Source organism: Vigna radiata, chromosome 1 (assembly GCF_000741045.1).
Source record: "Vigna radiata var. radiata cultivar VC1973A chromosome 1, Vradiata_ver6, whole genome shotgun sequence".
NCBI classification, from domain to species: Eukaryota; Viridiplantae; Streptophyta; class Magnoliopsida; order Fabales; family Fabaceae; genus Vigna; species Vigna radiata.
In genome coordinates, this window is record NC_028351.1 from 21,146,863 (window position 1) to 21,157,691 (window position 10,829).

General features: G+C 33.3%; 2 protein-coding genes across 4 annotated transcripts; one reads left to right on the forward strand and one right to left on the reverse strand.

Annotated features, from left to right (window-relative positions):
- The first annotated feature begins 273 nt into the window (after positions 1-273).
- LOC106770340 (26S proteasome non-ATPase regulatory subunit 12 homolog A) lies at positions 274-6,049 on the forward strand. Of its 3 annotated transcripts, none has more exons than XR_001376402.2 (13): positions 274-398; positions 649-834; positions 1,425-1,532; positions 1,620-1,724; positions 1,829-1,885; positions 1,994-2,190; positions 4,060-4,159; positions 4,256-4,368; positions 4,473-4,623; positions 4,716-4,793; positions 5,067-5,315; positions 5,461-5,539; positions 5,841-6,049. XR_001376402.2 is itself a non-coding variant. In XM_014656156.2 (12 exons), the coding sequence occupies exons 1-11, from the start codon at positions 396-398 to the stop codon at positions 5,283-5,285; spliced, it is 1,317 nt and encodes a 438-aa protein (XP_014511642.1). In that variant the 5' UTR covers positions 274-395; the 3' UTR covers positions 5,286-5,315; positions 5,461-5,878. The 3 variants fall into 3 exon arrangements, 1 of the variants encoding a protein (XP_014511642.1); XR_001376401.2 differs by having other exon boundaries at positions 5,684-6,019; XM_014656156.2 differs by having other exon boundaries at positions 5,461-5,878.
- Positions 6,050-6,259: 210 nt separating this feature from the next.
- LOC106759144 (ethylene-responsive transcription factor ABR1) lies at positions 6,260-8,175 on the reverse strand. The gene is made up of 2 exons (XM_014642155.2): positions 7,463-8,175; positions 6,260-7,324 (listed from the first exon to the last, which is right to left on the reverse strand). Exons 1-2 carry the CDS (start codon positions 7,842-7,844, stop codon positions 6,690-6,692), a joined length of 1,017 nt encoding a protein of 338 aa, XP_014497641.1. The 5' UTR covers positions 7,845-8,175; the 3' UTR covers positions 6,260-6,689.
- Between the last annotated feature and the right edge of the window lie 2,654 nt (positions 8,176-10,829).

The following is a 10,829-nucleotide window of genomic DNA, read 5'->3' on the forward strand; positions in this document are numbered from 1 at the left end:
AATATCAATATATTAAAAAAAATAATATTTTTTAAAACATCAAAATACTAATTTAAATTTGTAAAAGTGTTATTGAAACAATTTTCTTTTATGAATCTAAATATTTGTAATTGTGTTTTCTTTATACAAAGCTTCCTTTTATCTATATGCATTTGTTTTGTATCTTTTATTCATTCAAACAAAATTAATTAACTTAAAATGAAAAAAAAACACGGTAGCGGATCGGGCCTCTGAATTAAGATCGTTGCTGGGCCTGGGTGGGCCTTAGCAGTGTATAAAAGGAGCATCCATCTATTTCTCCACCCTCTTCTACCTTCTTCCACTTTTCGTGCTATTTTCAATTTTCAATTATTGACAACTCCTTCGGAGATCTCTCACTCGCCCACAATCCTACCATGGTACTCTTTCTTCTTCACGCTTCTTCCCCTTTCACTCATTTCATTCATGGATCGAAGCCATTTCAGATCTCTCTCTTTCATTTGTTGCCGCATGCGTCTTCTACTCTTATTCCCACACTTCCACCGTTAATTTTGCCTCGCACTTGCTTTTTTCCTTCAATGGCTCTGTCAATGTTATTGCTAATTTTTCATCTCTGAACCGAAATTCAATGATTCTTTGCGCTGACGGTTCCTTTGAAAATTTATGTAGGCGAACTTAGACGCGGCGATAGAGCAATTGCTGAACGTGGAGAAGCAGATGAGGCTCGCCGGTGACGTGGCAGGAACGAGAAAGGCGGTCACTGACATTCTGCAGCTCTGCTTCGATGCGCGAGCCTGGAAAACCCTCAACGACCAGATTGTCGTTTTGTCGAAACGCCGTGGCCAGCTTAAACAGGTTCTCGCTGCCGCTGAGCTTCGGTTGCTATTTTTATTTTGTTTTCCACTTGTGTGGAAAGACCTCTTAGGTTTCGTGATCGCTCAGTGGTCTGTTTTTGTGAAGAGGTTTAGGGTTTACTTGGCTCTGAAATATTGGTAGTTGTCTGTGCATTTAGAATGGGAGATGTTTACATACAAATGTGCTTTAAGTAAATTCGGCCAAATGAGTGGTGGAAATTTAATTTTGACCACAAAGTATGTATATGAACTATCGGTTTTTATGGGAATGTTAGTTCTCTGCTGTTTAGTCTCGGTGGAGTAGGCTGTGTTAAAAACCACATGTATGGTTTCTTCGTAGATAAGAGTCTACAGTTAAAATATTTTCTGTTTGTTTATGTAAATGGACCAAGGTTTTAAGTTGGTGTCGTAGATTCGTCGTGATCGTTGGACATTGTAGAAAATTGTTAACAGATGCAATCGTAATTAGTGACAATGTGGTCACGGAGGGTCCCAAAATCGTAACGTTGTGGCGTAATTCTTTTCAAAATCATTACTGGTTCATGAAGCAATGATTTGTCTGTCATTGATGAAATGGTTCTATGTTTGCAGGCTGTAACAGCTATGGTACAGCAAGCTATGCAATATATTGATGAGACACCAGATGTTGAAACTCGCATAGAACTCATCAAAACATTGAACAGTGTGTCTGCAGGGAAAGTGAGTGTGCTAATTTTGAACCTTTTGTTTCTTTTTAATCAGTCTTGTTCTACCATCATGTCTTTTTAAATGTTGTATTGTTTTTAGATATACGTGGAAATAGAGAGAGCACGATTGATCAAGAAACTTGCAAAGATCAAGGAAGATCAAGGGCATATAGCTGAAGCTGCTGATTTGATGCAAGAAATTGCGGTCAGTGGTGATGTGTTATTTTTTATTGCTTTTATGTGACCTGAATTTTTTTTAACATAACTAATTAGTTTTCGGTTTACTAATGGAATGGATAATATTAACAGGTTGAAACTTTTGGTGCCATGGCCAAGACTGAGAAGATCGCATTCATTCTTGAACAAGTATGACACATTTTTCTGTGTTTCTTTCTGTGATTAGAGCAATAGCAGGTCATTCATTTTTTGTGTTGCAATTCAGTAGCTGACATAAGAATATTGTATGTCTTGTAGGTTCGTTTGTGTCTAGACCGTGAGGATTATGTTCGTGCACAAATACTTTCTAGAAAAATTAGTCCAAGAGTATTTGATGCCGATACATCTAAGGAAAAGAAAAAGCCTAAAGAAGGTGATAATGTTGTTGAAGAGGCCCCTGCAGATATACCCTCTTTGCTGGAGTTGAAGCAGATCTACTATGAGCTAATGATTAGGTAATTTTTCCCTACTCTTTCGTTCTATCATGATGCAGTTACAAATATTATGTCTTCCCTTGTATATTTGATATCTCTTTCCTTTCTATTTGAGATAAGTCTAATCAAGTAAAAAGTGAAAATTGCTCTTTCGTTTGGCCTTCTATAAACATTGCTGCTAGTCAGTCCAATAGGTGCATTCTAGGTCTCCAAAATAAGGCATACTTCCTATGACTGTTTACCTGCAATAGTGTTCACACTCTTTTAAGATCTCTTGCTTGCATTTCTTCCAGTTTCTTTAAATACAATTGGGATTATCAGTGCATCTAATGATTCATGAAGTGTCCTTTTTAAGAACTATTTTTATGGAACTAAGTTTCGTTGACCATTCTAGTGATTTGTTTCAATGGTATTTAAAGATAAAATGCAGATTGGTAAACACGGCCTTCTTTTCTTTTGCAACATGTTTAGATTTTATTCTGTTTGATGATCTGGAAAGGAAAATAATTTGTTGAAGGGTTAAACCAGTCTTGTTACTAAATTTCGTAAGTTGAAATGGAAGAGTATAGGGAAATCACCTGTGTCTGTTTCTGTAACGAGAACATACACAAATAACTATACGATCCAATTCTGGTGAACCTGAAACTTCAATTCTGGTTAACATGTATTTTTTTTTTTTGGTAAACCACATTTCTGCCATAATTTGTGGCGTTAGCGGTGGTGGCACCTCTCCTGCCCTTCTTTTAGAGGTTTAAAATTATTTTACTACCTTCTTCGTGACATTGCCATGTTTTTGTTTAGCTTGAAATTTATAACTTCTACTTTAATTATGAATGTCTTTAATTTTGGGGTTTTTTTTTATCGAACATTTATGTGTTAAATAATTTATTTATTTTGTATCATAATCTCAAAATAGTGCAGCGCTACTCTTTGTGGCCACCCTAAACTGCCTCCATTTGGGGTTCCTAACTGATTTCAGATTCAATTCTGTAACTATCTTTAGCTTATTATCATTTTTAGATAGGATGATCTTTGGAGTGGTGGTAGAGCCATTTTTTAGGTAGAAAAGCCTTTATTAAAACTCCTGAGTGTTTGGTAAAATAACTGAAGTGGAAAAACACTTTTTTTCATTAGTACAATTTGCAGGATATGAGATCATTGCCTATGTTTTTTGTTTTCCCATCTTATTAATAACAATTAATATTTTCAAATAGAAAATCAACTAATAAGCTACTTGATATTTTATTACCCATATCCTGTAATTTTATTGTTAAAAAGTGATATTTTTTTTAAAATTACTTATCGCCTAGCATATCCACACACTAAACATGTTTTTGAAAAACATTATAAAAATAATTGATAATTAATGTAATTAATTATTAAACTATTCCTTTTCCACAGTTAATTCACAAATTAGAAAAGTACTATAGCAATTATGTTCATTTCTCGGATAATTTAACTTTGTAATTCCCATTAATGTTCATAACAATTTTGTGTCATGTTGTGAATGATCCAAATTCAGTATAAAGACCATCTTTTAGATGGGTTTGGGACGAGCTATGATACCATAGGCAGATTTAATGTGTGTCATGCTTGGTGTTTTATTTATCAATTATCGTTCATATGAACTAAGATTTTGAATGTGTCTGGTAAATGGCTTGTAAAATTAGACATTAGTGAAGTGTATGGAATTGCCATAGTTGGGGGACATTGTACCAGCTAATTGCCGGTGCGTTTCAAATTTGGTGCAGTATATACTTTCAGACTTAAGTAATGTGAAATGATATGCCTTCATGCTACATATGTTTTAACTACTTATTTTATGAAGCTGCTTGTTGATGATATTTCAAAATCTTAGTTTTCTAATGCTGGTTTTGTTTGTATTTAAAGGTATTATTCCCACAATAATGATTATCTTGAGATTTGCCGTTGCTACAAATCAATATATGAGATTCCATCTGTCAAAGAAGACCCTGCAAAGTGGACTCCTGTAAGCTTTCTCCTCATTTTTTTTTTACCTTTTTTGTTGATGTAAGATATATGTTGGTAATGTTATGTTTTTCTTAATATTACTTTGTACATGTAGATCCTAAGGAAAATATGCTGGTACTTGGTTCTAGCACCACATGATCCAATGCAGTCAAGCCTTCTGAATTCCACTCTGGAGGATAAGAATCTATCTGAGATTCCAAACTTCAAGTATGCTATCCCCAGTTTTATCATGTCTTCCAAGTCATGTTCTTTTATTCTTTTAGGATTTCCTTGTCATTTGGTGTGCCTGTTGATGTATATTTTGTGCCTAGGTTACTTTTGAAACAGCTGATTACCATGGAAGTTATCCAATGGACAACTCTATGGGATACATATAAGAACGATTTTGAGAATGAGAAAACTTCTGGGGAATCTTTGGGTGAAAAAGCAGCAGAGGATCTGAAGCAACGAATAATTGAACATGTAAATGCAAAATAACTGATTGGTCTTGTGTGATATGCTTTATGTTTTGTACTTCTTTTTGCGAGTATTAATACGGAACCTTTTCCTTTCAGAACATTCTTGTTGTATCAAAATACTACGCAAGAATTACATTGAAGAGACTTGCAGAGCTTTTGTGTCTCAGTGTACAGGTTTGTGATTCTAATCGTGGTTGTGCTTTGAAGTCTTGTGTTACCGTGGAGATTATTTTGGATGGTTGTGGTGTTACACCTAACCTGCCACTGGATGCTAGTGTTTCAAAGGAAAAATTATGATCTTGGTGTGCTGCTGGAGTGTGCTTACCACCTCTTGTGGTTTATTTTGTTGCTTATGAATATGGATGCTGTACCAAATTTATTTCATTTTCTTAAAATGGTATTTCATTTAGTGTGATGATTCTAGTTTATACTTCATGCAAAATTCAGGAAGCTGAGAAGCATCTTTCAGATATGGTAGTGTCTAAGGCGCTGGTGGCGAAGATTGATAGGCCAATGGGAATAGTCTGTTTCCAAACCGCAAAGGATAGCAATGATATACTTAACTCATGGGCAGCAAACCTGGATAAACTTCTTGATCTTGTGGAGAAGAGTTGTCATCAAATACACAAGGAAACCATGGTCCATAAAGCTGCGTTGAAGGTTTAAGAAGATACATATCAGCAGTTACAATCACAGGTAAGGTTTTGTCCTTTTTTTCCATCAATTTTTTTTATCGCAGTTTTAAGAAGTGGTTGGGACACGGGAGTGAGTTTGTTTAAGGAAAATGGTAGAATCACGACTCAGTATGTTTTGCCATAATTCTGGTTTTTGGTAATTGCAGGGGCACTCTGATATCGACGTGATTTTGTACTGAAGTTGCATATTTCAGGAATCTTTTTATATTGTCACCGACCGAGTTGGTGAGGAATTTCGCAGAACGCGATTCCTTTTTAATTTTATATTTTTGTGGCGCATGCGTTCAGGGTAGAGCGGGATATATGCATATTAGTAAGTAGCATTGTTGTATACTACTGTGGTTCATACCTTACCATTGCTTGTGACAGGATCCTGAACGATCTTGATTGAAGCAGTGGCTAGAAACTGAGTGTTTCCTCATTTATATTCTTTTGCCTGTTTTTTTTTCTCTTGTACTTTTTTTTCGACTACTTTTTTTTGGGTGCAATTTGAACATGATATTTTGCTTGAATGACAATTTGCTAGTGGCTGCGTGCAATGCATCTATTGCTCGAGTACGTAAATTTGGGGATCTTCGAAGGCTACGTCGGTGGATGAGTTTCGGGGGAAGATAGTAGTAAACTCCCACTTTGTAGTTTGGATTAGAAAAAGAAGGGAAAAAGTAATTATCAAATTATCATGAAACGATCTAGTCTTTTGCTTAACGGCTCTTTGTTGCATAATAATTTTTTCTACTGTTTTGCACGTCAAGGTTATGAATTTATTGTAAACGTGTAATGTGGCTTTGCATCATTTCCTCGTTTGTAGAATACATGAGTTATAAATAAATTGAAATTACCGTGCGCAGACGAAAGTCATAGTTAAAGTGGAACCTCCATGTTTTTTCGTAAATTAGAACCTCTGTAGACCGAAGACCATATCACTTAGAGGCTTTTAGAAAAGTGCAAGTTGAGGTTTAACCATTTGTATTTTTCTTGTTCTGAAGTTGCCCCGGCATCGCTAATATAATGTCAACGTGGTGGCGCAATATTTTTATTTGTTATACAGAGTGAGACAATGGTTTCGTGTGAGGAGGGTGAAACCTCCGTAAGATGCGTTCTGCTTTTTACGTTGGGAATGCATTGTTTATCAATTTTGATAATATCCTTTTCCAAATTTGTACATCAAAAAGGTGAAGTTTGAACGGCGTTCAAACGACGTTTATTATGTCGTTTATTTTTAGATAGACAATTTCAAACAATTGACGTCAAATTTATTTAAAATAAGTTTAAAAATTGAACACACGTGTTAAATGAAATATTGTTGGAAAGGGATATCCCACAAGTGAAATTGTTGGTAATTAACGTCCTGAAGAAATGAATAAAGAGTATATAGCTAGGAGGAGGAAGGATGGGAGGTATTAGTGTAATGAGGGGCAGAAGAAGACCATGGGGATAGATGCGTAGCATGAGGGGAAAGTAGAGATGGTTGGGAAGAAGTGATAGTTGAGGAAGAAGAATAGGATGGTGAAGATTGAAGTTGAGAAGCCGGCAATGATGATGAGACGGCAACTTGGTCATAGAGGCTCACGGGAAACTCATGTACATGCGAATAACAATATTCGTAAAAGTTGCCGGAATCATGTGAACCTTGAGGCTGAGTGTGAACAATGGGTTCAGTTGTAGACGCAATGGAGAAAAGGGGTGCGGCTGGTGGTGGTTCCGGTGATTGGTGTCTGAGCCTGACATTTTCGGGGAAGTTGAGTTTGGCTTTATTGCCTCTGAAACGTAAGGAAGCTTGATCGTAGGCTCTGGCTGCATCCTCAGCGGTCTCGAATGTTCCTAACCACACTCTGGTAGCCTTGAATGGGTCCCTTATTTCCGCAGCCCATTTCCCCCATGGCCTCTGCCTCACTCCTCTGTATTTCCTTTTTGGTTCCTCTTCCATTCCCACCTTCTCTGCCCTGTACTCGTAATCGTATACCTTATTCTCCCCTCTTCTCATCCTTCTTGAACTTTCCCCAACTCCATCTGTATTTCACACAAATCAAATCCATTACAATTACTACATATCTCTTTCCACTTTTCTATTATATCTTGTATAAATTATATTATTATATTACACATCACTACACCAAAAAATAAACAACAAAGGATTTTATTACTCACATGTTGAAATAGCAGGGAAAGAAATTCCACGTGGGAGATCACTCGTATCGTCACCTTCCCTCCTTCTCTTTGGAACAGAGTTCCCACAATAAGATGAACATGCAGAAGATGGTCCGATGGAACCAGAATCCATGTTTGATGTTATGGTAAAACCATCAACACCACCACCTCCAATTGCACTTGTATCAATGTTTTGATGAAGAAGCGAGTCATCGTGATCATGATCATGATCATGTTCCTCTCCGCTGACAACTTGAGTCAAAGCAGAGATCATGGCCGACATCTCCCTCTCCCTATCCAATCCCGAAAACATCATCGGCATTGACAACGAATGATAGTTTCTCGCTTCGCCGGCGTTACCCTGGTCTCTATTATTTGCCATATTTACGCTTAAAACTTTACCGAACTGGTCGTGGCAGCCAGCAAGAATCGTAAAACAATGGAAGAAATGAAGAACTAACTTATACACGAATGTCTGAAGAAAAAAAAAAGATCTGAGGAGTTGAAACAGATGGTCAATGGGTGAAGGTGTGAAACTGAAAAGCCAGTTGCATTTGTGTGGTGAGAACCAAGTTGACGGTGCTCAGAAAAACAAAAAGGTAACAGTACTGACGGCCGACTTCAAAACACAAAATCTTAATTTATTCATCTTATCCATGGATTGAAAAGTTGTATTTCTATACCATGTTTCTTACACCATCAGATCAACTTTTCAAATCCAACTTCTCTATTGGCTAAGTACGTACACAATGCCGTACGTTAGTCCAAAACAAAACTGGGGACCACCACCGTCCATGGTATATTCCAGAATATGTAATTTATTTCCTTTATATTAAAATTAGTTGTATATTTTTTAATTCATTCATAATACATTATTTTCTTTCTAATACAAAATATTCACAATATCAGTTAGCTGTTTACATATAATATTAATAATAATAAATTCAAATGTACTTAATCTGATGTTTTGCCTTCACTGTTATAAAAGCGGCAATTTACGTTTTTGTCGTAAATGGTATCATTCATTCAAAATGCAAAATGGTTGACCGATAGAAACTATGTCAGCACAAGTAACCCAATGGCTATCACTTTCTTTATGTTATATGCAATGAATATGAAAAAAATATATATATAATTATATATTGGTAATTTTTTTATACTCCTAAAATTGATTTTTTTGTCTATTATATTTAAATTCAATCTAAATTAAGAGATTCGAATCTAATAAAAGTCGAGCTACTAACTTATTACTTTTGAATTCCTTTTAAAATAGTAGGTTTTAATTTTAATTTTTACATATTTTACTTTTAATCACCAACTCATTTACATTATATGATAGAAAATTAAAAAATAAAACAGTAAATGGATACTAATAAAATTAAGCCAAGGTAAATCAAACTAGGTTTTAAAAATTTCAAATAAAAATTTTAACAAAGGAGCATGTGATTAAAAAAATAATTAAACAATAATTTGGTATTAAATTTGCCGACTTAGTAGACAAAAATTGATATTTTGCAGCCTTATTTATTTATTTAATTAAATGTGTTAGTTAAAAGTGGATAGAAGTATGAGAAGATTTGGGTCAACGCTTTGTTTGTTCAGAAGACATAACGCGTTATCATTTGTCGTGTTGCTGTGAACACAATGAATTAGAATCGACACGTGGGTCAATTGTCATAGCACAGTGGCCTATGTTAGATCAAAAGAATGCAACAAATAAAAATAAAATTTTTATCTATCGCAATTTGGAATATTGACATAAACCTTTGACATTCATGAACCTTTTTCAGATACTATTTTATATATATATATATATATATATATATTTTTTTTTTTTCTATTATTTTAAAAATACAAAAATTTATTTTTTTATAATGTGTATTGATCGAATATAAACATGTTTGTAAAAAAGAAAATACTTCTTTATTTTCTTTTTCCTACACCTTCACAATGCTTAACTCCATATCTATAATTTTTAAATCAATCATTTGATCTTTTACAAAAATGGTTTTTGGATTATTTGTTCTGAAAATCTTTCACAAGAAGTTTTTTAAATTTTTAGATTAAAATTTTGTATAAGATTTTCAGAATAAAATTTATAAAATACATTAACGTGTTGAGTTATTTAGAATATACGTGATATATTTTTGAAGGACTTTCTTTTAACAAATAGTTTAGAATAAGATTTTCAGCACACATGAATGTGTTATGGATTGAACTTTTTGAAATGAGTTTCTCTTCTTATTTTTCTGCATTAGAAGAAGTAACTGTTGTTGAATGTAATGAAAAAAAGTAATTAGCTATCGAACTATAAATCAAAAGAGAATTGAAAAAAAAAATTGATTTAGAAAAATATGAAAACATTAGCTTATCATTAAACTAGTTAAAATAATATAATGTGACATTTTTTTTTAATATTAGGATATTTAATTTTAGTTTATTTTTCATTGTGCACTGGCCACCTCTTTTTCTATTGTTGGTATAAAATAAAAATAAAAATAAATGTGAAACAATACAAAATTTTTATAAATTATATATCATTGGAAAATTTATTAAATCTAATTTGTTAATCTTGCATTAGATTTCAAACTTTTCTTATGAAATGAAAAATTCTTGCATTTAATTTAAGTCATTATTGTGAAACTTCAAATTAGGAGTATAAACTTTTAAGATTATTTTCATCATCATAGTCATTTTATGAAATTCTAATTTATTTTTTGTTATTTACACTGTATTATATTACTTTTAAAACATTTTTTAAATTTTGTCTCAATACAAATGTCATATAAAACTCACATTGTATAGCGTGTTTTATTTATTTGGTGCTAAAAGAAAGCTATATTTTTACTATAAGATTTATTATTATTATTATTATTATTATTATTATTATTATTATTATTATTATTATTATTATCTAGAGTCTTGTTTAATATAGATTATATAAAAGAGAGATGAGAAACCTTGATAACAAAGAAAAAAACCAAAAATTTTATTATGAAAAAGAGATAAAAATGAATTTAAAGATGCATAAAGTTTCCTATAAATGATAAAAATAAAGCATAGAGTGAGATAAGAATAAATTTAGGGTGATGTGATATTTTTAAGGTTTAATACATCATTTGGTCCCTTTTTTTGGGGTTTTTGTTCAAAATGATCCCACCTTTGGAAAAAAATTAATTTGGTCCCATATTTCATTAAAAGTTGTTCAAAATGGTCTCTACGGTGTTAAATTTTTAACGGTGAAGATGCAATGAAACCTATTTCAATATTCCTGTTATTCTTTCATTTATTTGACAAGGGGCGCTTAACCTACAGGAACTGTTCAGCATATTAAAAAAAAGGCAGGTGTTTTTATAAAACTTAGCTC

Bases quoted from the DNA above. Each gene is read 5' to 3' on its own strand.
- LOC106770340 (XM_014656156.2), top strand. The intron at 1,533-1,619 runs GTGAGTGTGCTA...TATTGTTTTTAG, and splicing joins ACAGTGTGTCTGCAGGGAAA to ATATACGTGGAAATAGAGAG. The intron at 4,624-4,715 runs GTAAATGCAAAA...TTTTCCTTTCAG, and splicing joins AGCAACGAATAATTGAACAT to AACATTCTTGTTGTATCAAA.
- LOC106759144 (XM_014642155.2), bottom strand. From the start codon at position 7,844: ATGGCAAATAATAGAGACCAGGGTAACGCCGGCGAAGCGAGAAACTAT. The intron at 7,325-7,462 runs GTGAGTAATAAA...TGTGAAATACAG, and splicing joins TTTCCCTGCTATTTCAACAT to ATGGAGTTGGGGAAAGTTCA.